Source organism: Chiloscyllium plagiosum, chromosome 16, assembly GCF_004010195.1.
Source record: "Chiloscyllium plagiosum isolate BGI_BamShark_2017 chromosome 16, ASM401019v2, whole genome shotgun sequence".
In the NCBI taxonomy this organism is placed as follows: domain Eukaryota; kingdom Metazoa; phylum Chordata; class Chondrichthyes; order Orectolobiformes; family Hemiscylliidae; genus Chiloscyllium; species Chiloscyllium plagiosum.
In genome coordinates, this window is record NC_057725.1 from 26116567 (window position 1) to 26143577 (window position 27011).

Consider the following 27011-nt stretch of genomic DNA (forward strand, 5'->3'; position numbering starts at 1 on the left):
AACTTGCTTCCTCAATTCCTGATAGTCTGATTAATGCCTGGGTTTGATGACAATTAATTGGTTCCATTTTCTGACACAACCCTTGCATGTGTGAGAATTACATCCTCAGGTGAATAGAGTTAGGATCCACATTAACCATGTTCTCATTGAATGCGCGAACAGGCTTGATTGGACAATAATTGTTTTATGCAACCACCATTCACTCCAGCTGTCATCAATTGCCAAACGTATCTTTCTATCTGAAGTATTCAAATGCACATTGCAATGCAAAAATGCTTTCCTTTACAACATTGCCAATTTGATATCAATCAATCAAGCATCTCTCCCAACTGTTCTGGGATTGTATTGCTGCACTCACCAGCATTCCATATGATTTTTCCTCTTCAAATTTCTGTTCTTGAGTAGACAATCAAGCCTGAATAGCTTTCTTTCACACCCGCAAAAAGGTGAGATGAACAGACACTCTTTGTGCAGCAAGTTGTTCTGAATGGTATTCAATTACTATTGGTTTCTGTGTTTCTCATGTCACAACATGACAACACTGCAAAAGTATTCACTGTATTGGGATTTCCTGAGATGGTAAAAGAAGTCAGAATTAAAAATACTTTCTCTCTTCCTTAACTCCTAATATCCATGATTTTCATTGCTCTTTGCATATATCTCTTCACTACTATTTGTAAATTTGAATTCATCCAAAGTTCTGCCTGGATCCTAAACCCATACCAAGTCATGTTCATTTGTCATTTCTGTGTTTACTAACCTATACTGGCTTCTGGTTAAACAATGCCTCAAATTTAAAATCCATAACCTTGTTTTCAAATCCCTGCACAGCCTTGATTAGTTTCTCTTTATTGATTCCACCATAATTCTTCTTAAGTTTTGATCAGTTTCTGTTAATTCTGACTTGGGCCAATATTTGCCCCTCTATCAACATTAAAATTAAGATTATTTTCCACTCATATATTGATGTTGGTGGGAGTTTGCTGCTTGAAAATTAATTGCCACGTTTTCTACATTATCACACAGTATAATTCAAACTCCTTGACTAACATAAAGCAATTTGGAACAGCCAGACATTTGCTTAAATGCAAATCTTTTTTTTTCCCCCTGAAATGGAGAAGAATCCCAGATTCTCCAGTCTCATTACATGACTGAAGTCCCTCAATCCTGATACTGATCTGATAGTCTTCCTTTGTACTCCCTTCAAGGTCTTAACTTCCTTGACAAACACAAGTTGAGTCCTTTGTTGAAATTCATTTACATTCTTGTTCTGCTAGCTGATTCTTATGTTCCTGTCCTTTGTTTGTGCCTATGATCTCTTTGAATGAAAGTCTGCTTGCAGCAAAGCTTACAGGCACCTAATTGGTTTGCACATTTTAACCCTCCTTCATATTCCCTGTTGGTCTTTATCTGAGTGAGACAAGACCCAGAATGGGTTGCCTACCATAGCATTAAGTTCAAAAATCAACCTTGTTCTCCTTCTGTATACTTCTTCCAATAAGTGGAGCCCTTTTCTTAAAATATGAGATTTTTAAAATGATCACTCATATCCATTTCTATAATTCCAATTGCCATAAGAGCTCACATTTCTATAGTTCCGTTAATGTGGCCATGCAGCACAAAGTACTTCACAGGAGTGAGGCAAAAAAATTGATTAAATCACATCAGGTGATATTTAGACAGGTGGTGAAAAGCTTGGTCAAAGGTGTCAGCTTTAAGATGTATTTTATGTAAGAGAGAGATGCAGGTGTTTGAGAAGGGAATTCCAATACTCAGGGTCAAGGCTGCTGAATACATAGAATCTCTACAGTGTGGAAACAAGTCCGCACCAACCCTTCGAAGAGTTTCCCACTCAAACCTCCCCATTTACCCCTGATTAATGCACCCAATCTACACATCCCTGAACACTATGGGCAATGTAGCATGGCCAATCCACCTAATCTGCGCATCTTTTGGATGTGCTGGATTGTGGGAGGAAACCCACGCAGACAAGGGGAGAATGTGCAAACTCCACAGAGACAGTCACCCAAAGTTGGAATCAAACCTGGGTCCCTGGTGCTGTGAGGCGTAAGTGCTAACCATTGAGCCACTGTGCCACCCTTGGCTCTACCATTGGTTGACAATGTTATAGCAATTAAAATCAGGGATGAGCAAGAGGCCAGAATCAGAACCATGAAAGTTGATCTTGAATGTCTGGAGGGCTCAGGACGTTATTGGGAAGGATAGGACAAACATAGAAGGATTTAAAAATAAAGGCAAGAATTTTGAAAGCGGGGCAATCTTAGATCAAGAGTCACTGTCATTTGTGTGACACCTTCGCTATCTATTTTAAAGTCTGCAATAAATGGATAAGCTGTTCTACTAACACAACTAAGTGATGAATATGTAAAGCAAGTACATTACATATGTTTCTGGGCTGATATTCCTGCTTTCACCATGAAGCTGTGAGATGTGGTTAAAACCCAATTGGTTCACACTTTTCCCTTTAATGAAAGAAAACTATAGCGGTTTGCAAGACATATTGGTAATGTCACTGTTCTAGTAATCAAGGGGCTATGGGTACAAATCTCACTAAGATGGCTGCTGGAATTTTAATACAGTAAATAAATCTGTAATATAAAGAAGGTAAGAGGGACCATGACAACTGTCATGGATGGCTGTGAAAGCTCATCAAGTACATTAATTCAGAAGGGCTTATGTGTGGCTGCATTTTAACAATCCTTGGCAATGGCTCACTGAGTTAGCACAACTAGGGTTGAACAATGTGCACCAGCCTTGTGGTGCAGTGATAGTAGGGTCCAGAGTGTGGTGCTGGAAAAAAGCACAGCTAGTCAGGCAGCATCCGAGGAGCAGGAAAATCGACGTTTCGGGTAAAAGCCTTTTATCAGGAAGGGCTATCTCTGGGCCGAGAGGAGCCGGGCTTAAGACCCAATAATATCCCTGAACACAGGTTGACTGTAAAATATCTACACCAGCCTTGTGACTGACAGCCAGCCACAGCCTGAAAACGACTGAGGAACAAAATAAAATGCAGTACGTGTAGCCACACGTCTACATGACAAGTGGAGCCAACGAAGAGGTTTTTGCTTTGACGGTGATTTGAGATTGACTTAATATCATTTGGCAATTGCAAAACAAAATTTTACAAAATGTACATTTTGCTTGCATCTGACGGCAGAGTATGAATTATTTATGAATACAGCATACTCCTGGATTGCAGTGTGGAAGAGTGTTAGAAAGCCCTTAAGAAGCTGTGATTTCCGCAAGAGGTCGTCCTTGTCACATTTAGCTGCGCCCAGCCTTTCTCTCTCTCTCTCCTCCTCTTCTCTGGATCCAGTCGGTGGAAATCTACGTGACTTTTTCATTCCCCCCATCTCTCTTCCCCCGAAAATAAAGCGACGTGCAGTCGCTGCAATAACAATTGCGAGCTGGATCAACTGGGAGACGCCATCGGCCGCACCTTTCCCTGATGAAGAGGACAGCGACCGAGACTATATGTTGTACAGAGTGGGACCAAAGGGAGATAGCCACAGAGATGCGTTAGTGCAAAGCTGACCAGCGAACTCAAGCCCAGGAAGGAGGAGGAGGAGAAGAAGGAGGGGGCAATTAACACTGAGAATCAGGATGCATGTCTGATTTTCTTTTCTGCTTTCCTCATTTAGCCTTGGAGCTGATAGCAAGCATGATTTTTGCAACTGTGAATCCAGACATTTGTCCCGATGCTGGTGGCTGTAGGTAATCTGGACAGAGGGCTCGCTCCTGGTTTTTACCTGCTGTTGGTGGCTATGTTCCTGGGGAATACAGGAGACTGGAGGTCATCAGCTGAGACCTCGGTCGAGGTGCCAGGAGGTGCTCGCCTTCAGCTCTGCACTTCGCTGCTGAACGTGGGGATGGCTGCAAGATGCATCGGATTGTACATGCTGCTGCAGCTGCTGTTCCTGCCCGGCTCAGCATCAAACGGTAAGGCGATCAGAGAGAGCACGGTGGAGGGCTGAGGGTGCGGGAGCAGCGCCCATGCAGAGACAACCGTGTGCAGATTTCTAGTGACCGCCGCCTTCAGAAAGTGTGGTCACCCCTACCCCGTCAGATTGATTGTTACCGGAGCCGTGTTTACAGTTCGCAAACACATCAGCAATGTTCAGTTTCTCCGCCGTCTTTCTTTCAGATCTGCATTGATTCTAAGTGTGTCAAATTGGTATTGTTAGTGTCAGTCTGTCTTGTCTGGTGTTGAAGCAATGTCCTTGGCTGAACGTTGCAATAACTCGGAACTTGATATTCCCTGTTTAAAAACGTCCCATTGTATTGGTATCAGTGAGCCCTGCATGGTTTGTTAAAGCTTGCATTTATATGGCACCTTTCACACCTTCAGCGTGGCCCACATGTTTTGCAGCAACGAATCCTTCTGAAACGTGGCCGTTATAGTACACAAGGCAGGAGAAAGCCCATCACCCTCTGTACTGCCAGTCAGCCGCACTATGGCTGGTATGGAGCTGAACTCCATTGACCTGTCTTGGTTCCATTAACTCCTAACACCCGAGTTGAACAAAAATTCTCACAGGTTCAACAGGTTTTTATTTGGAGAGAGTACCAGGTTTCTATTGCCCTTTGTGTGATGGTGTTCCCCCTGTCATCAACCTGGCTCTCGTTCTCAGTTACTGCTGCACACCATCCATTTTTCTCACCAGGGATAATAGTTTATATATATTTATGCCATCAACTAATTAATCACTCTCCCTTAGATCACCACTTAAACTTCTGCACTCAAGATAAAACAGGACAACTCCGTGTAATCGCCCCTCATCATTGAGCTTTTAACCTTGGCATCATTCTGGTGAAAATGTGTGGTGTGCCATGTAATTAACACTGCAGCTGTTTAGTGTACAACAGGGTCCCACAACAATTGCAGTGAATTTGCTTTTAGTGACTGTCGGACAAAAACTGGGCATATACTAAGGAGATTGCTTCTGCTCTTCATTGACCAGTGCTAAAGGGTCTTTTCTTCCCCCGTCTGAGCAGACTGAAATACTTTTGAGGATATATCTGAAAAATGTGCCTCTAACAGAGTAGCACTCCTTCAGTACTTTCATTGTGCCACCTGAGACTAAATATGATCCTCCAGGCACAGTTGATGTTCGTCTTGGTGTGCGTCCCGGGGAACAGACCGTAGAGCACGGAGTCCCGCGTCACGGTGCTGCTTGGGACGAACCTCGACAAACACCACTGCATTCCTCTCCAGACTTCCTCTGCATAGGCACATTCCAGAAGGAGGTGTGTGACAGTCTCGTCCCCCCCGCAGCCGCTTCGAGGGCAGCGTGCGGTGTGGCTGAGAGTCCGGGCGTGCATAAAGGATCTCACAGGCAGAGCCCTTCTCACCAGCCAAGGAGAGAAAAGAGCTGACGTTTCGAGTCTAACTAACCCTTTGTCAAAGCTAAAAAAAGGGGAGAAATAGGGAGGTATTTATACAAGGCTGAGAGAAGCAAAGGTAGCAATAAAAAGGTGATAATGACAGTGCATAGAGAGATAATAGGGAGATTAGGAGCTGTGAATGACCAAGGCTGAAGCCATTGCTGTGTGACAAAATATGGGGGGAGGTGTGAAGCAGAGGCAAAATGGAAAACAGGGAAGAAGGGTAGCAAAGGGGGAAGAGGAGAGAGTTGACAGGGCTCTCGACAGCGTGCAGTCCATCTCCCGCGCTAAGGCCCTCACCCCCTCCCTGAACAAGGATTGGTTCCCTCTTGTTCTCACCTTTCACCCCACCAGCCTTCACATGCAAAGAATAATCCTCTGCCATTTTCGCCAACTCCAACACGACGCCACCACTAAACACATCTTCCCTCCCCTCCCCCTGTCTGCATTCCGCAGAGATCGTTCCCTCCAGGACAACCTAGTCCACTCCTCCAACAGTGTTCAGGGATGTGTAGGTTAGGTGCACTAGTCAGGTTTAAATATAGGGTAAGGGAATGTTTCTGAGTGGGTTACTCTTTGGAGGGCTGTTGTGGACTCGTTTGGGCTGAAAGGCCTATTTTCACACTGCAGGAATTCTAATTCAAAATGCCTTTGACACAAGTAAGGCATAACCTTGATAAGTAAGAACCATTTATTACTTCAGTGTCTGTAACACATTCAAGATGGCAGTCTTGAGCTGTCTGTACATGTATAATTTAATGCACTCAAAAGGGAAAATGCTGGAAAATCTCAGTAGGTCTGGTAGCATCTGTAAGGAGAGAAAAGAGCTGACGTTTCAAGTCTAACTGACCCTTTGTCAAAGCTAAAAAAAGGGGGAAATAGGGAGGTATTTATACTAGGCTGAGAGAAGGTGAGTCATGGCTCCAGAAGCAAAGGTAGCAATAAAGAGATGATAAAGACAGTGCATAGAGAGATGATAGGGAGATTAGGAGCTGTGAATGACCAAGGCTGAAACCAGTGCTATGTGGCTTTAGCCTTGGTCATTCACAGCTCCTAATCTCCCTATCATCTCTCTATGCACTGTCTTTATCATCTCTTTATTGCTACCTTTGCTTCTGGAGCCATGACTCACCTTCTCTCAGCCTCATATAAATACCTCCCTATTTCTCCCCTTTTTTTAGCTTTGACAAAGGGTCAGTTAGACTTGAAACGTCAGCTCTTTTCTCTCCTTACAGATGCTGCCAGACCTGCTGAGATTTTCCAGCATTTTCTCTTTTGGTTTCAGATTCCAGCATCCGCAGTAATTTGCTTTTATCCATAATTCTTACTGGTGTGGTGTCTAATATTCATCCTTCAACCAACTCCTAAGGTAGATTATCTAGACCTTATTGCTGCTTATGGGAACACGCTGTGGACTAATTTGTTGTTTGTTACACCAATGACTACATTTCAGATATACTTCAAAGTACAAAAAACAGTAATGCTCAGGAACAGACTTCCAGCCAACCAGGACTGTACTGATACATGGTGCCTTTCTAAACTAAAAATCTTTTTCCTCTATGCAGTCCGTATCCCTCTATTCCCTGCCTATTCATAGATCTTTGTATGTTAAGTACTTCAGGTGTCCTGGGCAAAGCAATGCAGTGTAAAAATGTTAATGTCTCGTCTTATTATTGCAATCTCTTTCCCTTCATAAACTTCAATGAATTCTGACGTCATGTTGATGCAATAGCTGCTTCGTTGAGAATAAGAGATTGCATTCTTCATTTGTATCCAAAGGAAGGTTATTATGTTTTTGTTAACCAGCCATGTTAGTCTATAGGTTTTGCTGACTTCACAAATAATTCACTGATTGTTAGACCCTTGTTGATGTTTTTAGATCACTTAAAAGATTTGGTGGGTTAAGTTATTTCCTCTGCTGTTGGGCACAGATTCGAGCCAGGCTTAGATTAGATTACTTACAGTGTGGAAACAGGCCCTTCGGCCCAACAAGTCCACACCGACCAGCCGAAGCGCAACCCACCCAGACCCATTCCCCTACATTTACCCCATGCCCCTAACACTACGGGCAATTTAACATGGCCAATTCACCTAACTGGCACATTTTTGGATTGTGGGAGGAAACCGGAGCACTCGGAGGAAACCCACACAGACACAGGGAGAATGTGCAAACTCCACACAGTCAGTAACCTGAGGTGGGAATTGAACCCAGGTCTCTGGCGCTGTGAGCCAGTAGTGCTAACCACTGTGCCACCGTGCCGCCCATCACTTTTATTCAGAAGTGATATCCAGAAGCAATTCTTTATTGGAGTTCCTTCCCACCCCCACCCCCATCATCGGAACAAGCTGTTGAGGCTGGGCTATATCAAAATCAGAACTTTTTATTGTTTATTATGCAAAGTTCTTGAGGGTTGCAGAATCAATGCAGATGAATGTAATTAAGATGCACACTAGCGATTGTTCATTTGAATGTTGTAACAGAATTGAGGGGCTCAGTGGTCTCTTCATTTTCCATAATCTGATGAGTTCCTCCCTCTGCATTTACAAATGCTGAAGTACTTATGCCCCAAAGCGAGCAGTTCCTCTGCAGCCACGAGTGTCTTGAACTTCTTTCTGATGAGCTTTTCGGGATTGAAGACTCAGGTCCAGAAAACCCTTGGGACCTGACTTAATCAAGCAGGGTTAGCATGGCTTCCTGAAAGGGGAGATCATCCCTGACACATTTATTTGAATTCTTTGACGAGGTAACGAGCAGAATAGATAAAGCAAACCAGTTAATGTACCATATTTGGATTTCAAAAGGGCATTTAATAAGGCATTGTGCACAAAGCTACTTAATAAGGTAAGAACCCATGGTGCTGGGGTGTAATATATTACTATGGATAGAAGATTGACTAACCAGTAGAAGACTAGACAGTTGGGATAAGGAATAAGTTTTCAAGAAGACTAGACAGTTGGGATAAGGAATAAGTTTTCAAGATGGCAACCTTTAATTAGTGGTTTGTTGTAGGGATCAGTGCTGGGTCCATAATTAGTTACAATATAGATGAATGATTTAAATGAGGGAAGTGAACGTAGCATGGCCATAAAAACGGTATGGATGGTTATGAGTGGGCAAAAACAATTGGCATTTTTTCATTCACTCAGGGGACATGGGCATTGTGGCGAGCCAGCATTTATTCACCATCTCTATCTACCCTTGAGAAAGTACTGGTGAACTGCCTTCTTGAACTGTTGCAGTCCATGAGCTGTAGGTTGACCCACACTGTCCTTAGGGAGAGAATTCCAGGATTTTGTCCCAGTGATCTCCGTTGGCAACAGTGTGATTCGGTAAGGGTTGGATCGCGTGCTTCATTCTGCGCATGCATCAATGTCAGCTGCTGACAGAACTGTACAGTGAGCAGCTTTTTTAGATTTTTTAAACGTACTGTGTTAAATTTACTTTTGTTTCATTAATAAATATGAGTTCAATCTTCATTCAGGCTGCGCTATACCTTTCTGAGTGATTGTGAGTCATATTTTTTGCTGGTTTGCCCCTAACCCCACTTTTACCATAGGCTCCATTATTTCTATGAAGCGATTTTCTATTAACCAGGTTTCGCTGGAACACAACTATGGCATTACAGGAGAACTACCTCTATGAGGGAGTATTCCATCATACTCCTGACTTGTACCTTGCAGATTGTGGACAGGCTTTGGGGAATCAGATGGAGGAGTCAGGAGTCCTAGCCTCTGACCTGCTCTTGTAGCCTCTGTGTTTTTGAAGTGAGTCCAGTGAGTTTCTTTGGGGCAATGGTAACCTCCAGATCTCCTTCCTATCGGAAAGATGTTGTGAAACTTGAAAGGGTTCAGAAAAGATTAACAAGGATGTTGCCAGGGTTGGAGGGTTTGAGCTATAGGGAGAGGCTGAATAGGCTGAGACTGTTTCCCCTGGAGCATTGGAGGCTGAGGGGTGACCTTTATAGAGGTTTACAAAATTATGAGGGGCATGGATAGGATAAATAGACAAAGTCTTTTCCCTGGGGTAGGGGAGTCCAGAACTAGAGGGCATAGGTTTAGGATGAGAGGAGAAAGATATAAAAGAGACCTACGGAACAACTTTTTTCATGCAGAGGGTGGTGGAGGCTGGTAGAATTACAGCATTTAAAAGACATCTGGATGGGTATATGATTAGGAAGGGTTTGGAGGGTTATGGGCCAAATGCTGGCAGATGGACTAGATTAGGTTAGGATATCTGGTTGGCATGGATGTGTCCGACTGAAGGATCTGTTTCTGTGCTGTACATCTCTGACTATGTGGTCTTCTCGAGTGGTGGAACAGACTCAATGGGCTATACAGGGTGAAAGTGAGGACTGCAGATGCTAGAGATCAGTGTCAAAAGTGTGGTGCTGGAAAAGCATAGCCCTTCGTCCTTTATCAGGATGAAGGGCTTATGCCCGAAACGCCGATTTTCCTGCTCCTTGGATGCTACTTGACCTGCTGTTTTTTCCAACACCCATGCCACCACTCAATGGGCTATACATTCCTGTAACTTATGATTTTGACCACATCACATTGTTGGACCTTGCTGTGAAGGAAATGATGAAATCTGCTGGATTATCTTAGAAGTTCAGTGATTCACTTTATTGAGGTAAGCTTGTTACTCATCTGGTCTGGCCTACCAGACAGTTGTTAGGGCAGCTAAGAATAAGAAACTAATCTGTCCTTGGCTGTGTTCTCCTAATTCTGAGAACAAATCAGAATATAAAAGAGGGACACTAATGTCTGTGACATCACAGAAAGATAACTGATGCAAGGACCACTGCATCATCAGAGACTATGGGGCAGGACTATGGGGAGTCAGTGGGGCAATGCAAATGGTTTTTGGCAGAACAAAACAAAACTGGCATCAATACATTGGAAAGGACATTGGTCCACCTCTGTAGATGGAAGGATACAAATTGCAAAAAACTGAGCCTTTTAGTAGACAGTGACCACATTTTCGTGTCATGCGTTCTTGGCTGAGAGCCCAGGCATCCATTCGTCTCTTGACATACTTGATTCCCTGCTTGGTTAACAGCTTTGGGTATGTGATCTCAGTTTTCAGTTTCATAATGTTCCCTTAAACAGGGCGGAGTGACTTAAAGTGCTTGCAGTTTCAGCTGTTGAAACTTTAAAAGTCTGCATAGTTGACTTGGACTGTAGTAAAAATAAATTTTCTTAACATAGTGGTAAATAATCAATGTTTTGTTAAAGGTTTTTATACATTCAGCTGTCACGATATGGTTCATTATCGAGAGTGTGGTGCTGGAAAAGCACAGCAGGTCAGACAGCATCCAAGGAGCAGGAGAATCAATGTTTTGGGCAAAAGCCCTTCATCAGGAATCATTCCTGATGAAGGGCTTTTGCCCGAAACGTTGATTCTCTTGCTCCTCAGATACTGCCTGACCAGCTGTGCTTTTCCAGCACCACGCTCTCGACTCTGATCTCCAGCATCTGCAGTCCTCACTTTTGCCTACAATGGGATTCATTACCTCTTTATAGTGTATAATTAATATTTAGGCATGAAAGTGCCAACACCTGACCTCAGGGTTTAGATGGAGAGGTAAAGCCTGGCACGGAGGACATGAAAAGCCATGGTGGATGGATGGGCATGGTCTGGAGTATGGAAAAATAGGGACTGTTTGGGGAAAGGGGGGCATATCTTGGCATGGTGTCATGAGGAGCCATGGGCCTTCTTTAGCAGGGCATACTTAGTATTGGGATATGAAGGGTCGAGGGGGGTGGAAGGGATATATGAGATGGCATGGATAGGGAATTTGGAGGTGAGAGAGGTGAGGGCTGGATGACCTTTTTTCTGTTTTTACTCTTAACTGGGTCAAAGTCTCACTGCATTGAGTCAAGACTTTTAAACAGCCTCCCTCTGTACATAGCAGTCCTTGAGCTACCTCTGAAGCTGTCTCAGAACATTTCCTGGTGTCCTTGCCAGCTACTGCTCACACCTTCACCTGCACCCTTGGCAATGATGATCCCACCCTTCTGTACTTTCTACCACGGTGAATGGTTTCAGCAAGCAAATTCCCTGCTTTCTGCTCCCAGGTTCGAGGATGTAAATCTGGGGCAATATCTCCTGATGTGTCTCAGTATCATTTTTTTCTAATGCTCTTGTTAAGCACTAATGAATATTTTACAACATGAAAGATGCAATATAAATATAAATTTTTGAATTCCCTTTTTACACCTATGATCTGATATCAATGATGGCTATGAATCAAAGCATTCAAGAGGGTATTGGATGTTTATTTGGATGGCACTGGTGTGTAGGGATACAGATAAAAGGCAAGAGATTGTATTGTAATAATTTTGTGATTCTGTGAATGAGAATGCATCCCTATCTTCCCTGGCACTGCTCTAACTGAGTTTAATAACTGAATTGTAACAGGAAGAAATTGTGATTTTGCAGGATATGGGTATGTATGACAGAACATGACTGTGCTTGACTTATTTGTTGGTCAGTCACATGGAATGAGGCGGGGGTGGTTATCCTGTGAGAAAATGCTAGGCAGGTTGAGCCTGTATCTATTACAATTTAAAAGAATGAGAGATTTTCCAGAGAGGACTTGGCAGGGTAGATACTAAAAAAAACTTTCTCTTGTGGGAGAGACTTGAATTCGGGATACAGTTGAAGGTAAGAGATCTTTAAAATAGAGATAAGGAGGAGGTTTATGAATGTGAAGGCAGGGTATTGATTATTTTTTTTATTCAGGAATAGAGTCACGGAGTATTGGGAGTAGGCTGGGAAATGGAGTTGATGCCTCAATCAGGGTAGCCATGATCGTTATGGAATGGCGGAGCAGGCTGAAGGGGCCAGTTAACACCCTCCTGCTCTTCATTTGTACATACACATCTGTCTCTGATACTTCAGCCACATTTCAAGGAAACATGTGAGCAAGCTTGACATCCTAAATGTCACCGAAAAGAGCCAGGAGTCATCCAATCAATTTTTGCTACATTTTGCAGTGAAACTCTGAGAGGGAGCAGATGGATTAATGTTTTAGGGAGAGATTCTCTATCCGAACCTTGTGGTCTTCCTCATGCAGTCAGAGTGAGATGGTATCTAATGGTGACTCAGGGTCAGCTGGAACCCACAGGACTGCCTTAGGGAGACCGTGGTAGAATTTCTTGGAGCTTTTCCTGAAAATAATTAGAGATTCTGTTTTCTTTCCATTGGCATTACTGGGGGTTGGGATGTGGGTGGGTGTTGGAGGAGTTGAGTTGAGACTGTGGTGCTGGAAAAGCACAGCAGATCAGATGGCATCCGAGGAACAGGAGAATCGATGTTTTGGGGCAAAAGCCCTTGATGATTCCCTTGCTCCTTGGATGCTGCCTGACCTGCTGTACTTTTCCAGCACTACACTCTCGACTCTAATCTCCAGCATCTGCAGTCCACACTTTCACCTAGTTGGAGGAATTGAACAAAGAGATAGCGTCCTCACTAGCAGGTTGGCTGAACAGAGATCAAGCTCATTTTCTCTTCCTCCTTTGTTTCAAAGGGGACACATTTGCAAAGTATTTCCCTCTTTACAATGCTGTCCAAAGTGCTATGCATTTACTGTTTTAATTTTTGATTTGAAGCATTTGCAGTGTTCAGTTGAACACTTTATGGTCAAAATTTGTCTTTTACTCCAGCTGGAGTATTATGTGTCCAATTCTGAGCACCATGCTATCGGAATATTAAAGACATGAAGACAGTCCACAGGAGATTTACTTGAATCGTACCAGGATTGAAGTCCCAAGCAGAGACGGAAAATTTGGGATTGGTTTCCTTAAAGCAGAAAAATTTGGAGCAGGAAGATTATATGGAGCAGATTTAGTAGAGATGCCGAAGCTGTTGATAGATTGACTGCGGAGAAACTGTTGCTACAGTTAGGAGGGTTAGTAACTGGTGAGGAGAGGTTTAGGTAATTGGCAAAAGGACCAGCGGGGAGATGGAGAGATTTTTCAGTGAATCCTTTTAATCTGACACATAGAATCTGAAAAAAATTGGTGAAAACAGATTCAAAAGTAACTTTCAACAGAGAATTGGATGTGAAATTTTAGAAGTAAAAATATTCAGGTCTATCAAAAAAGAACATGGGACTTAGAGCTCGCATAACAGCTGAATAGCTGTGTGAATATTCTATGTTAGAATATCTATCTAAAAAAAATCAATAGATTATACCTGCAGTGCTTTTGGACCTGGGGGTAAACATGGACTGGCTTTGCTTAGTATTCAGATCAATAATTCCTGATGCTATGGAATACCTGGATTAAACTCTTGTTTACTTCTCCAGACCTGTTAATGTCCCCTTCAGCAGCAAGCCCTCAGCTATTCACCCTTCACCTTCTGCCCTCATCAATGTTTCTCCACTGTCAAGCACCTTTGAGCCTTTCCAACTTAAAATTTGTAATATAAATGCAAATTGCTGTTTCTAGCTTTGAAGCTAGAAGCTGAGCCCAACAAAGCACAGTAAAGTGTGGTGAAGGACAGACTTGTGAGCAAAATGAAACCCATACACTTTCTTTCAAAGTTACCTAACACTATTAGCATAACCTACTATTCCTTTCTCCATGTGCGCTCCACTAACCCCTCCTCATGCACTTGTATTTGCCCCAGCTACTCTGTGTTGGTGGGTTCCAGTTTCTGATTGCTCTCTTGATGTGGAGGTTTCTCATAAAAACTGACAAAACAGGAGTAGGTTTATAAAATTATAGCTGATCTGATTGTTACATCTAATCCACATTTCTAATTACCCTGATAACCCATCAACCCCTTGTTTAATAAGAATCTGTCCACACACACTAAAACAGATTGCTGGGAAAAGCTCAACAGGTCTGGCAGCATCTGTGGAGAGAAATTAGAATAAACGTCTCAGATCCAGTGACCCTTCTTCAGAATGGATGGTAGCGAGGAAAACACTGATATTTATATAGAAGGTAGCATGGAGGAACGGGGGAGAGAAAAGCAGTTGGATAGTCAAAGGAGTGGTTAAGGGTCAGACTAGGAGAGTGAGTAGCTGTTAATGGGGACTGTTAGTAGCAGACAGTGGGTTGTGTTTGGTCAAAGCCCATGTGATGATGAGGCCTGGTGTGTGGGAGTTGGGGTAAGCCCTCAAATTGTTGAACTCTATATTGATTCCAGAAGACTGCAGAGTCTCAAAGCGGAAGATGAGATGCTGTTCTTTCACCTGATACTGAGCTTCGCTGGAGCACTTCAGTAAGCCTGAGTCAGAGATGTTGGCCGGGGGAGCATAGTGGTGTGTTGAAGTGGCAGGCACCTGGATACTCAGGGTCTTTTTTGCAGACAGAGCATAGGTGTCCTGTGAAGTGGTCACCCAGTATGTATTTTGTAACCCCAATGTAAAGAAGACCACCATCTACCTAGCTACCATCAGTTCTGAAGAAGGGTCACTGGACCCTAAACATTAACTCTGCTTTCTCTCCATAGATGCTGCCAAGCCTGCTGAGTTTTCAAGTACTTTCTGTTCCTGTTTCTGCTTTCCAGCATCTGCAGTTCTACTAGGTTTTTTTTGTGAAGAATCTGTATGCCTTTGTCTTAAAAGTATTCAAAGAATCTGCTTCTAGGAGATAAAGGCTGTACCCGAAATGTCGACTCTCTTGCTCCTCAGATGCTGCCTGACCTGCTGTGCTTTATCGATTCAAAAGAATGGGATTCCACTACAATAAGGAGAGTGCTGCATAGGCTCACGACTCTGACAGAAAGAGAAAGGGTCTGATCTATTTTAAATGGGCAACCCCTGAATTATCACCCTTTTGTTTCTAGATTCTCTCATAAGAGAAAGCATTTATCCCTCCAGGGCCCCCAAGCTTCAATCCTACCCAACTTTAAATAAGGAGGCAACCCATCGATTTCAAATATTTCACCAGTAAACCATCTCTGACCTACCTCCAACACATTTTCAATGCAATACTGTGCATAGTACTCCATATGCAACTTCACCAGTGCCCTGTTTAACTAAAGCATAACCTCTCTACTTTTCTAGTCAGTTCCTCTTGCAATAAATGATAGCATTTATTATCTTTTCTCATTACTTATTGCCCCTGTATTCTCACCTTTGTTATTCATGCACATGGACATCCACCTCTGCATGGGGTGGCATGGTGGCTCAGTGGTAGCACTGCTACCTCACAGCACCAGGGACCCAGGTTCAATTCCAGCCTCGGGTGACTGTGTGAAGTTTGCACATTCTCCCCGTGTCTGTGTGGGTTTCCTCCCACAGTCCAAAAATGTGCACGTCAGTGAATTGGCCATGTTAAATTGCCCATAGTGTAAGGTGCATTAGTCAGAGGGAAATGGGTCTGGGTGGGTGACTCTTTGGAGGGTCGGTGTGGACTGGTTGGGCTGAAGGGCCTGTTTCCACACTGTAGGGAATCTAAAATAAAATCTCTGAGCTCTGCAGTGATACCATTTAAATTTAGATAATTATACTAATGTTTATTCTTACTGCCAAAATGGACAGTTTTACATTTTTCCCCACATTATAATCTATTTGCCATTCTTTTACTCACTCACTCAATCAGTATCTTTTTTGTAACCTATTTGTTTCTTCTTAATTTTTGATTCAGCTTTGTGTCATCAGCAAATTTGGACACCGTTCCTTTATAAAAGCCATTCATATAAATTGTAAACAGTTGAGGTCCCAGCACCGATTCATTGACATATCATTCATTGCATCTTGCCTGAGAAAGAACCATGTTAAACTTGCTCTCTGCTTCTTGTTAGCCAGCTAGTATACCACCTGCTTCAGTATGGTACCCTTGACATCATGAGCTCTTAATTTCCACAATAGCCTTTAGAGACACCTTATCATGGATTTTTAAGTTTACCTATATCCACAGCATGTGTTACCTCCTCAAAAAACTTTGTTTTGCAAAAGGGAAATCACATTGTCAACATAGTCACTATGTTGACTATCTGATTACCTTAATTTTATCCAAGTCCCCGATACAGCATTTTAAATAATACCTTCTAACATGTTCCGGATAGTAGATGTTATGCTAAGTAACCTGTAGTTTGCAGAGTTCTGTCTCTCTCCCTTTTCAAAGTTACATTCACAATCTTCCAAACTAATGGGACCCTGCCTGAATCAAGGGAGTTTTGGAAAATTAAAACCAATGCATCAACTGTCTCATTAGCCACTGCTTTAAAGACTCTGGGGAGAAAGTACCTTAGGATCTAGTGCTTTTGTCCACCCATAGCTTCAGCAATTTACTCATTACCATTTCTATAATTATGATTTTCCTGAGTTCCTCTCTCCTTTTTATTCCTGAACTTATTAGTTTTTCTGGGATATTGTTTGGAACCTCAGTGTAGTGTAAACTGATACAGAACGTCTGTTTAGTCCATGTGCGATTTCCTTATTTTCCATAATTAATTCTCCAGTCTCACTTTCTATAAAGACCATGCACACTTTGTTAATTCAATCTTCGTTAACATTTATAGAAATGCTAATTATGTGTTGTTATATTTTTGGTTAGCCTTCTCTTGCAGTTGAATTGTTCCTCTTTAGTAACTTTTTGGTCATTCTTTTCCTAGTTTTATATTCTATCCAGTCTTCTGATCTGTTACCCGTGTTTGCAAAAATAGGTGCTTTTTCTTTAAGTTTGATGCTATTTTTAAGATTTCTGGTTAAGCACAGATGTTGGGTCTGTCCCATAGAATTTTTCCTATGTACCATTGAAATATCCTCTTAACTGTCTACCGTAGCACTTCTATTGACCCAACCTTTAACCCATCCATTTTAACCTGCTTTCATATCTTTTAAACTAAAATAGTTTTGGACCCACTCTCACCCTCAAATTGAATGTTAAATTCTGTCATGCTATGGTGGCTGCTACCGAGGGATACCTTCACTCTGATATAACTCCTTCAGCCTATCCCATTGGAAAGCACCAACCTCTAGTATAGCCTGCTGTCCATGTGCTCAGAATGTGTTGCTCATAGAAACTATCCTGAAAACATTCAATGAGCTTCACATGTCGTCTATCTTTGCTCATCTGACTTTACCAGTTGATACATAGATTAAAATCTCTCACATTGTTACGAGATATCACCATTACCTGCAAGGTCCCCTCAAAAGCATGTGCTATTCTAACTTGAAAACATAGGCCTGCTTCTTCACTCTTACTTGGTCAAAATTCCCTTCCTAGTTTTAGTGCAGGTTGACCTATACCAAGTGGACTGCAGCACTACAAAAAAAGGCAAAATAGAACTATCTTCTTGATGTCAGTCGGGGATGAGCAATAAATTTGATGTTTACCAGCAATGTCCACATCCCAAAAATGAGTAGGTATGATGTACAATCAATTGGAAGTACTTGCTTACCTAGTCAAAATTCCAAGATCCCCATACAGTCACCTCTCCGACTACTCATGAAAAGAGCACCAGCCTGATCAATCCTTCTTGAAAGTTGGAAGTCTTCTTTGTTTTGGGCAATAAATACTGGCCTAGCCAATGGCACCTCCAACCAGAAGGTCAGTTTTAAGAGTAAGCACAGAACTGAAAAGCAATTCGAGTAGTCCTCCAGGTTTCCATTGAGCATATCTTTGAGACTTTATTAAGAGCCTTATTTACTTCACTACCACTGAAACTTGCCTCTCATGCCATTTTCCACATTGTTGAAAATGTAGTAGACACCAAGTAGTAAATTTACAGAGTAGTGCTGGGAAAGCACACAGTAGGTCAGGCAGTATCCGAGGAGCAGGAAAATCGACATTTCGGGCAAAAGCGCTTCGTTGGGAATCCTGATGAAGGGCTTTTGCCCGAAACATCGATTTTCCTGCTCCTCAGATGCTGTCTGATCTGCAGTACTTTTCCAGCACCACTCTAATCTTGACTCTAATCTCCAGCATCTGCAGTACCCACCTCATCCTTTATTGGTCAGTGCATTGAGTGTAAGGGTTAGGAGGTCATGTTGTGGCTGTACAGGGCATTGGTTAGAATACTGCATGCAATTCTGCTCTGCCAGCTACAGGAAGGATGTTGTGAGACTTGAATGGGTTCAGAAAAGATTTACAAGGATTTTGCCAGAGTTGGAGGGTTTGAGCCATAGGGAGAGGCTGAATAGCCTGGGCTTGTATTCCCTGGAGCGTTGGAAGCTGAGGGGTGACCTTATAGAGGTTTGTAAAATCATGAGGGGCAAGGATAGGGTAAATAGACAAGATCTTTTACCTGGGATGGGGGAGTCCAAAACTAGAGGGCATAGGTTTAAGGTGAGAAGGGAAAAATTTAAAAGGGACCTAAGGGGCAACGTTTTCACGCAGTGGGTGGTGCCATGGAATGAGCTGCCAGAGGAAGTGGTGGAGGTCGGTACAATTACAACATTTAAAAGGCATCTGCATTGGTGAATAAATATGAAGGGTGTGAAGTGATATGGGCCAAATTCTGGCAAATGGGACCAGATTTAATTTAGGATATCTGGTTGGCAAGGACGAGTTGGACTGAAAGGTCTGTTTCCATGCTGTATATCTCTGTGACTGTGAGATGATAGCTGTTTGCTGGCGAGTTTCCAAGGATATCCCAATGATATCCTGTATTTCAAAGCATCCTTTACATTTTGTAAAATGTGTCAAGGTTCCCTCTACAGTGTTTCATTAGATGATATTTGAAACTGAGCCACATGTTTCAGATGTGTTTATCTAACATGATTAACTGAGTTGATAGGGCAGATTAAGAGAAACTCAAGGGTGGCACAGTGGCTCAGAGAGTGGCAGGTGGTGGGGGTGGGGGCGGCGGGGAGAGAAAGTGTGGCAAGAAGGTAGCCACAGAGAGAGAAAGGGAGAGGCAGGCAAGTAGCAAATGAGAGAGAATGACAGGCAGGTCGAGAGAGGGAGAGAGACAGGCAGTTAAAGAGAGTGGCAGGCAGGTAGAGAATGAGAGACTAGGGGCCTGGATTCAATTCCAGGTTTGGGCAACTGTCTGTGTGGAGTTTGTACATTCTCCCCGTGTCTGCGTGGGTTTCCTTTGGGTGCTCTGGTTTCCTCCCACGGTCCAAAGATATGCAAGTTAGGTGAATTGCCATGCTAAATTGCCCATAGTGTTCAGGAATGTGTGGGTTAGGTGCATTAGTCAGGGGTAAATGTAGAGTCATAAGGTAGGGGAATGGGTTTGGGTGGTTACTCTTCGGAGGGTCAGTGTGGACTTGATGGCCTGTTTCCACACTGTAGGGATTATATGATGATTTTATATCCTCTGATCAGGGAATCCAGAACAAACTTAAAATGAGAGCCAGGCCTTTCAGGAGTGGCGTCAGGAAGCATTTCTTCACATCAAGGATAGTGGAAATCTCAAACTGTTCCCCCCCACCTGCCAAATAAAACAAACTTTAAGGTTAGGAAAGTGACAAAAGTTGGTTAAATATGTTAAAACTCATTTTTATTAGACAAGGGTTGCTTCTCTGTGTCTGCTGAGATTTTACCAGTAAATAGTCTTGTTGAGGGCTGGCCAGGGGGCTGTCTCCTGTTTGGGCACCCATGTGCCCTCGGGTGTTCTGTGTAATCTCTAATGATCAGGGCCCATGTATACAAACATTTAAAAATAGACAAAATATGAGGTTCACATATTGTTTACATGTATTTATGATGGTATCTGTCAGTAAATTAGGAATATAAAGGCAGTGTCAGTAATAGTGACTGGGAAGTATTGTTGTAAAAGCCCATCTGGTTCACTCAGTGCCCTTTAAGGATGGAATCTGCCATCCTTGTGTGATCTGGTCTATGTGCGATTCCAGACCAACAGCAATGTTGTTGACTCTTCCGTATCCTCTGAAATGGTCTAGCAGGCCAATCAGTTCAAGGATAATTGGTGATTGGCACCATATTCTGCCCTTGACAGTAATTCTCAGATCCCATGGAAAAATCAATCACTTAAAACCAAAAGCACTTCATATTGGCAGCAGTCAGCAGTCTTGGCTAGACAACTCCTGAATTTCCTCCTGGTTCCTCTCCACAATTGATACTTTGCTTTCTTTTAAAATCATCCTTATACCTTCATTGAGCAAGCTTTTGACCACTTACTGTAATGTCTCCCCTAATGTAGCCTGAGGTGTTAAAATGCTCCTATGAAATGCCTACGTTAATGAAATTGATATAGAAGATCGCTGAAGGTTCAGGGCAAATCGTGTCCAGTGGAAATCATATTTTCATGATCTTTTGCATTGTTTTGAAGAAAAACAGGTTGCATCCACAAATTGAATTAATCACTGCAGTGAATTTCTGGTAATTGGGCTTGTCTGCAGATATTCAGTAGACTCTTCAAATTGAGTGTTTTTTTTTGGCATTAGTAGATACTGACAAGTGTGTACTCCGTGAAATCAGTAAATGGTTCCAAATACTGCTCTTCAGTCATTTTCAAAACTAGTTTGAGTTTTTCTCCATAGTGCACTCAGAGAGTGTGGGTTTTCTTTTGCATGGAGAAACCTATTTTCAGCTGGATTAATAAATCTGCAGTCGGTTACTACTCTTAAATGCATCAATTAATGTGTTAAATCAGGAGAATAAAATAAATAATTACTTTCTGCTAAGCCACCCATTTTGGTTCATGATAGATTTTTTGCTTGTTATTTTTGCAAATTAGTTTATGCAGGAACGTGATCCATTAATATGCGTGGGGAAATTGCAAGTAATGCTCAGAGTTTTGGCTTTGAGCCCAGTTGACACACAATCACATTGTCCTTAACTGCACTTGTTAAGAGCCAGCAAGGGCTTCAGGTTGAACGGCAGCTTTCTCTGCTGTCACCTTGAATCCACGTTGTATTCATTCGTAACTTAGAGTACGTCTTCTCTCCTGAGCCTCCCTTGTCTTATTCATGCACGGATATGGCCAGACCAGAATTTATTACCTTCTTTTAAGAAGGTTGTTGTGAACTGTCTTCCATGAATAGCTCAGTAAGTCATTGTTGAAGGCAGTTCGAAATCAATGTTGCCAAGTGTCTGGAATCATATCTCACTCTGACAAAGTAATGTTGCCTTATGGCGGAAGAGTTTGAAAGCTTTGACACTGAGGAGTGTTTTACACATCACCTATTTTAATGTCAGAGGATGGGTGGACGGAGTGGCTCAGGATCTCATCAGGAGGATAAAGGTGTGCAATCTTGCTTTTTCCTAACTGTCTCTGCAACAAATACTTTCTTATCAATGTGACCTGCAGCCAGTTGTGAATATGTGTTGAACAAAAAGTAGTTAATCGCAAGAACCTCTTCTAATTAGACCAGGAACTGGCTTTCTTCTCCACATGATACGAAACAGAGTCTGAAGATCCTTATAGTTAAGAAGATGGTGGCAGTAAGCCTTAGCCAATGGTGTAACTGCACATAAGACAGGGAATGACAGCAGATTATCTTCCTTAAGGGACATTGCCAAATCAAAACACCTCTGATTTATTAATCAGACAGATTTATGATATTTTTATTTTGGATTAATTTGATTGAATTGAACTTTCCCAGCTGCTGTAATGGGAGTTAGAACTGACTCCAGGTCATTTGGCAAGGCTTGAGGAATACTATGACAATAATGCACCCACCACTCTGTCATTTCCCCTTAAATACTTCCATCTTCAGCAGCCTCTGCTCCTAGTTAGTTGCCTTGGTCAGATCAGGATATCTTTTGTTGTTTAGCCACGGTCAAAATGTTGGAATCATAGTAGTCGGTTTGTCCAGGGTAAGTTCCTTTGAACAGCTGTATAAGACATTAGTATGAGACAGCTGTATAAGACATTTATGTCAAGTCCTTTATGAAAACTGATCTAGGTGCTTTGATTCACGATGAATTAATCAACAAGGTAACGATCCACTTTCCAAATCCTCCCAATTTATGAAGTGTTGCAATGAAATGTTACTTCGCACTCTACCACTACCTATCTGGCATCCTACCCCTTTCTTGGCATCATTCCTCTACCCTCAGCTTGCACCCTACCCTCCCAGCATCCTGGCATCCCAATTGTGTTATGGCTTAGCATTTGACACACAATGGCTGTCAGAACGTTTGAATGTCCAAATAGGTCAGCTGGCACCTGTGAAACAGGCACGTGGTTTGTCTCCTCTGACCGTCCTGCTTTATAAAAAAACTGTCAGAATGGAAGTACAATTCCACATTTCTGAAATAACCCTGATCATGATCTCCTCTCAGAGAGGGAGAACTCCCTTCAGTGATAAAAATTGAAGGTGATCTTTGTGAGTTTGCAAAGTTAAAAGTCACACAACACCAGGTTATAGTCCAACAGGTTTAATTGGAAGCACTAGCTTTCAGAGCGCCACTCCTTTATCAGGTGGTTGTAGAGGACACAATTGTAAGACACAGAATTTATAGCAAAAGTTTATAGTGTAATGTAACTGAAATTATACATTGAAAAATACCTTGATTGTTTGTTGAGTCACAAACGTATATGTATATAGGGAGGGCTTCAACCGGGACCTTGGGTTCATGTCACACCATTGCACTACACACACACACACACACACACACACACACACACACACACAGTGAAACTATCATGGTATTCGAACAGATGAAAGACTCCACAAACAATCAAGGTATTTTTCAATGTATAATTTCAGTTACATCACACTGTAAACTTTTGCAATAAATTCTGTGTCTTACAATAGTGTCCTCCACAACCACCCGATGAAGGAGCGGTGCTCTGAAAGCTAGTGCTTCCAATTAAACTTGTTGGATTATAACCTGGTGCAGGTTAGGTGAATTAGCCATTCTAAATTGCCCATGGTGTTCAGGGATGTCTAGGTTAGGTGCATTAGTCAGGGGAAATTTAAAGTCATAGGGAATGGGTCGGTGTGGACAGAAATCAAACATGCCTGATACTGTCAATCTGTGCAATTATTGATATGATGGTTTGTTGGCAGCCTGAACATGCCATACAGTGACCAAGACATGACTTTGGTTGTGCACTAGCTTTTGCATCTTCCCAAGAGGGTGGAGACATAGGAAACCTGTGCACCCGGTCACGCTTCCCCTTTGAGGGTTGCAATTGGAGACTCATACATGCAGCTTAGGGAGGTTAGGGAAACCATTACTGAGGTGACATATGAGTTTCTTCTCATGAAAATATGTCACCTCTGATAAACAATTTTATCCACTCTCTATTAGTGTGAAGATTCTAAAGTGACACGTTGTGCCTGAGGGAGGGGTAGGAAATGATTCTTGGGTAATAGAAACAGTGGGTAAGGGTGATTTATAGGGCTTCTCTGCTCAAGATGTTCTGCTTTGGCTTCAACATCTAAAATAATCTGGTCGTGCTTTAAAATCATCCTATTAATGAGCTGCAAAAGATATTGTCATTCCAAGGGCAGAGTGTAATTGTTGTAATGCTGCTTTTCTAGGATGATGTGACTGTGCTCACTGATGACTTGCATTGACATTTCCCTGTATTGGCCAGCAATACCTCCTGAGGAGACAGTGGGCGGCTGTGGGAAAACTGAGATTGAAGATAGTTGTTATGTTGCATGTTTTCCAAATCACATTGTCTTGAATTAATTCCTGGGGTTGTCTTATAGCTGTCTCAGATTTTGCAACACAAGCGAATCATCTCATTAATTCTCCCAGATTAGTTGAGATATTGCGAGTCACCTGTGTTGCGCTATCTGTAATGTTCATCTTGGAAAGTTACGTGCTGCCATACCATACAAATAGAACAGATACTGTAAAAATTGGGAGCTTGCTTGCGTTTTGAGACACTGGAGAGTGTTCGGGAATAAGTGCACACTTGTTGCAGCATTTGTAATGTTTAAGACGAAAGGTTCAGTTATCCTAAAATCTTTCAAACGTTTAAGAGGAAGATGCATTTTTAAAAAAATGAAATCTGCTCTCCATCTAAATGCCATGTTGTGTCCATATAATCTCATTGCAAGGCAACAAAGTAAGTGAGATAATAAGTACACATGCATCAATCACACACACGTAGGTCTGTGAGTGAACCTAGAACAGAGAACATTACAGCATAGTACAGGCCCTTTGGCCCTCAATGTTGTGCCAACCTTCTATCCTACTCTAAGATCAGACTAACCTACATATCCTTCATTGTGTTATCTTCCAATTACCTATCCAGGAGTTGCTTAAATGTCCCTAATGTATCTGACTCTACTACCGCTGCTGGCAGTGTGTTCCACATACCCCCACTCTCTGTGTAAAGAACCTACCTCTGATATCTCCCCTCAACCTTCGTCAAGTTATCTTAAAATTATGCCCCCTCATGATAGACATTTCCACTATGGGAAAAAAATCTCTTTCTATCCACTCTATCTATGCCTCTCAACATCTTGTATACCTGTGTCAAGTCACCTGTCATCCTTATAAAAGCAAATTACTGCGGATGCTGGAATCTGAAACTAAAAGAGAAAATGCTGGAAAATCTCAGCAGGTCTGGCAGCATCTGTAAGGAGAGAAAAGAGCTGACGTTTCGAGTCTAACTGACCCTTGACAAATGGTCAGTTAGACTCGAAATGTCGGCTCTTTTCTCTCCTTACGGATGCTGCCAGACCTGCTGAGATTTTCCAGTATTTTCTCTTTTGGTTTCACCTGTCATCCTTCTTCACTCCAATGAGAAAAGCCCAAGTTCCCTCAGCCTTTCTTCATAAGACATGCCGTCCAGTCCAGGCAGCGTCCTGGTAAATCTCCTCTGTACACTCTCAAAAGCTTCTGCATTCTTCCTACAATGAGGTGACCAGAAATGAACAAAATGTTCCAAGTGTGGTCTAACCCGAGCTGCAGCATAACCTCACGGCTCTTAAATTCAATCCCCTTGCAAATGAAAGCCAAGAGTGAACAGATTATTGTCCTGTAAAAATGAATGGATTATGGAGAAGTTTGGGTTGGCAATCACCCTGTAATGTCTGTGGTTCCCTGCTATGTCACTGTCAGTGTGGACTATTGACTGTTTCATTCTTCATCTGTACTCTTTGTCCTTGCCTATAGCCTGTCTCAGGTTGCATTGTTAAACCACATGCTAAAATAAAAGCAACAATGTAATGGTAAGCTCTGCAGATATTATTAAACATTGGATCAGACTTGAAGGGCTGAATGCCCAGTCCGACTCTGAGTCTGTGTGTTCATGTGTCAAGCCTGAAGGGTACACAATGTGACAAAATCAGGTAAACAGTACCTGGGCTGGCACAATCCTGTATGCACACAGCCTGGCAGAATTGGCGAGTCAACATCAATCTACCACGATAAGGCACTGTTGCAATACTGGGGAAAACCCTGACTTTCTTCTATTTTCATTCACTAAAATAATATTAAGTCATAATTGTACAGAAGATTAGAAGTTGAACCAGAGGTATTTTTGTAAGCTCGAAATTAGATTAGATTACATTACAGCGTGGAAACTGGCCCTTCGGCCCAACAAGTCCACAATGACCCGCCGAAGCGCAACCCACCCATGCCCTTACGTTTACCCCTTACCTAACACTACAGGCAATTTAGCATGGCCAATTCACCTGACCTGCACATCTTTGTGACTGTGGGAGGAAACCGGAGCACCCGGAGCAAACCCACGCAGACACGGGGAGAACGTGCAAACTCCACACAGTCAGTCGCCTGAGGCAGGAATTGAACCCGGGTCTCAGGCGCTGTGAGGCAGCAGTGCTAACCACTGTGCCACCGTGCCACCGTGCCACCCATCGGCGCCGCCTCGTGCTCCCACGAGGAGGTTGAACAGTCATCCACTTCACCAACACCTTCCACCCGACCTCAAATTCACCTGGACAGTCTCAGATTTCTCCCTCCCCTTCCTCGACCTTTCTATTTCTATCTCAGGCGACCGAATCAACACGGACATCTACTACAAACCGACCGACTCCCACAGCTACCTGGACTACACCTCCTCCCACCCTGCCCCCTGTAAAAACACCATCCCATTCTCCCAAATCTGAAACTGATTTTTTTTGGTTTACTTTTATTCTAAATACATTTTTGCTAAGACAATAAACTGAGGCACACTGACAAAGAGGATTAATTGTTGAATCCCAGAAATTCACGTAAACTCAGAATTTACCAAATTACTCATCACCAGTAAGTCACAAGCCTTTAAAGCCAATGTGTCTGCTTATTATTTCAGGTCAAGTTAGCTCTGGTGTGAAGTATTGCTGATCTGGTAGCTGTAGATGACTCCCTGTACACCTCCATCCCCAATCACGAAGGACTCAAAGCCCTCCGCTTCTCCCTTTCCCGCCGTACCAACCAGTACCCTTCCACTGACACCCTCCTTCGACTGACTGAACTGGTCCTCACCCTGAACAACTTCTCTTTCCAATCCTCCCACTTCCTCCAAACCAAAGGAGTAGCCATGGGCACCCGCATGGGCCCCAGCTATGCCTGCCTCTTCGTAGGATATGTGAAACAGTCCATCTTCCGCAACTACACTGGCCCCACCCCCCACCTTTTCCTCTGCTACATCGATGACTGTATCGGTGTCGCCTCGTGCTCCCACGAGGAGGTTGAACAGTTCATCCACTTCACCAACACCTTCCACCCCGATCTCAAATTCATCTGGACAGTCTCAGATTCCTCCCTCCCCTTCCTCGACCTTTCTATTTCTATCTCAGGCAACCGAATCAACA

General features: G+C 42.8%; 1 protein-coding gene across 3 annotated transcripts in view; it reads left to right on the plus strand.

Moving 5' to 3' along the window:
• The first annotated feature begins 3253 nt into the window (after positions 1 to 3253).
• Positions 3254 to 27011, plus strand: part of LOC122557711 (UPF0606 protein KIAA1549L-like) — a 267459-nt gene continuing 243701 nt past the window's right edge. For 2 of the 3 annotated variants that reach the window (XM_043705602.1, XM_043705604.1), the window contains exon 1: positions 3255 to 3960. In XM_043705602.1, coding sequence (XP_043561537.1) covers positions 3720 to 3960 — 241 coding nt within the window. In that variant the 5' untranslated portion in view covers positions 3255 to 3719. Of the gene's footprint in view, positions 3961 to 27011 lie in introns of all 3 variants that reach the window. The other variant, XM_043705603.1, reaches the window with a different exon arrangement.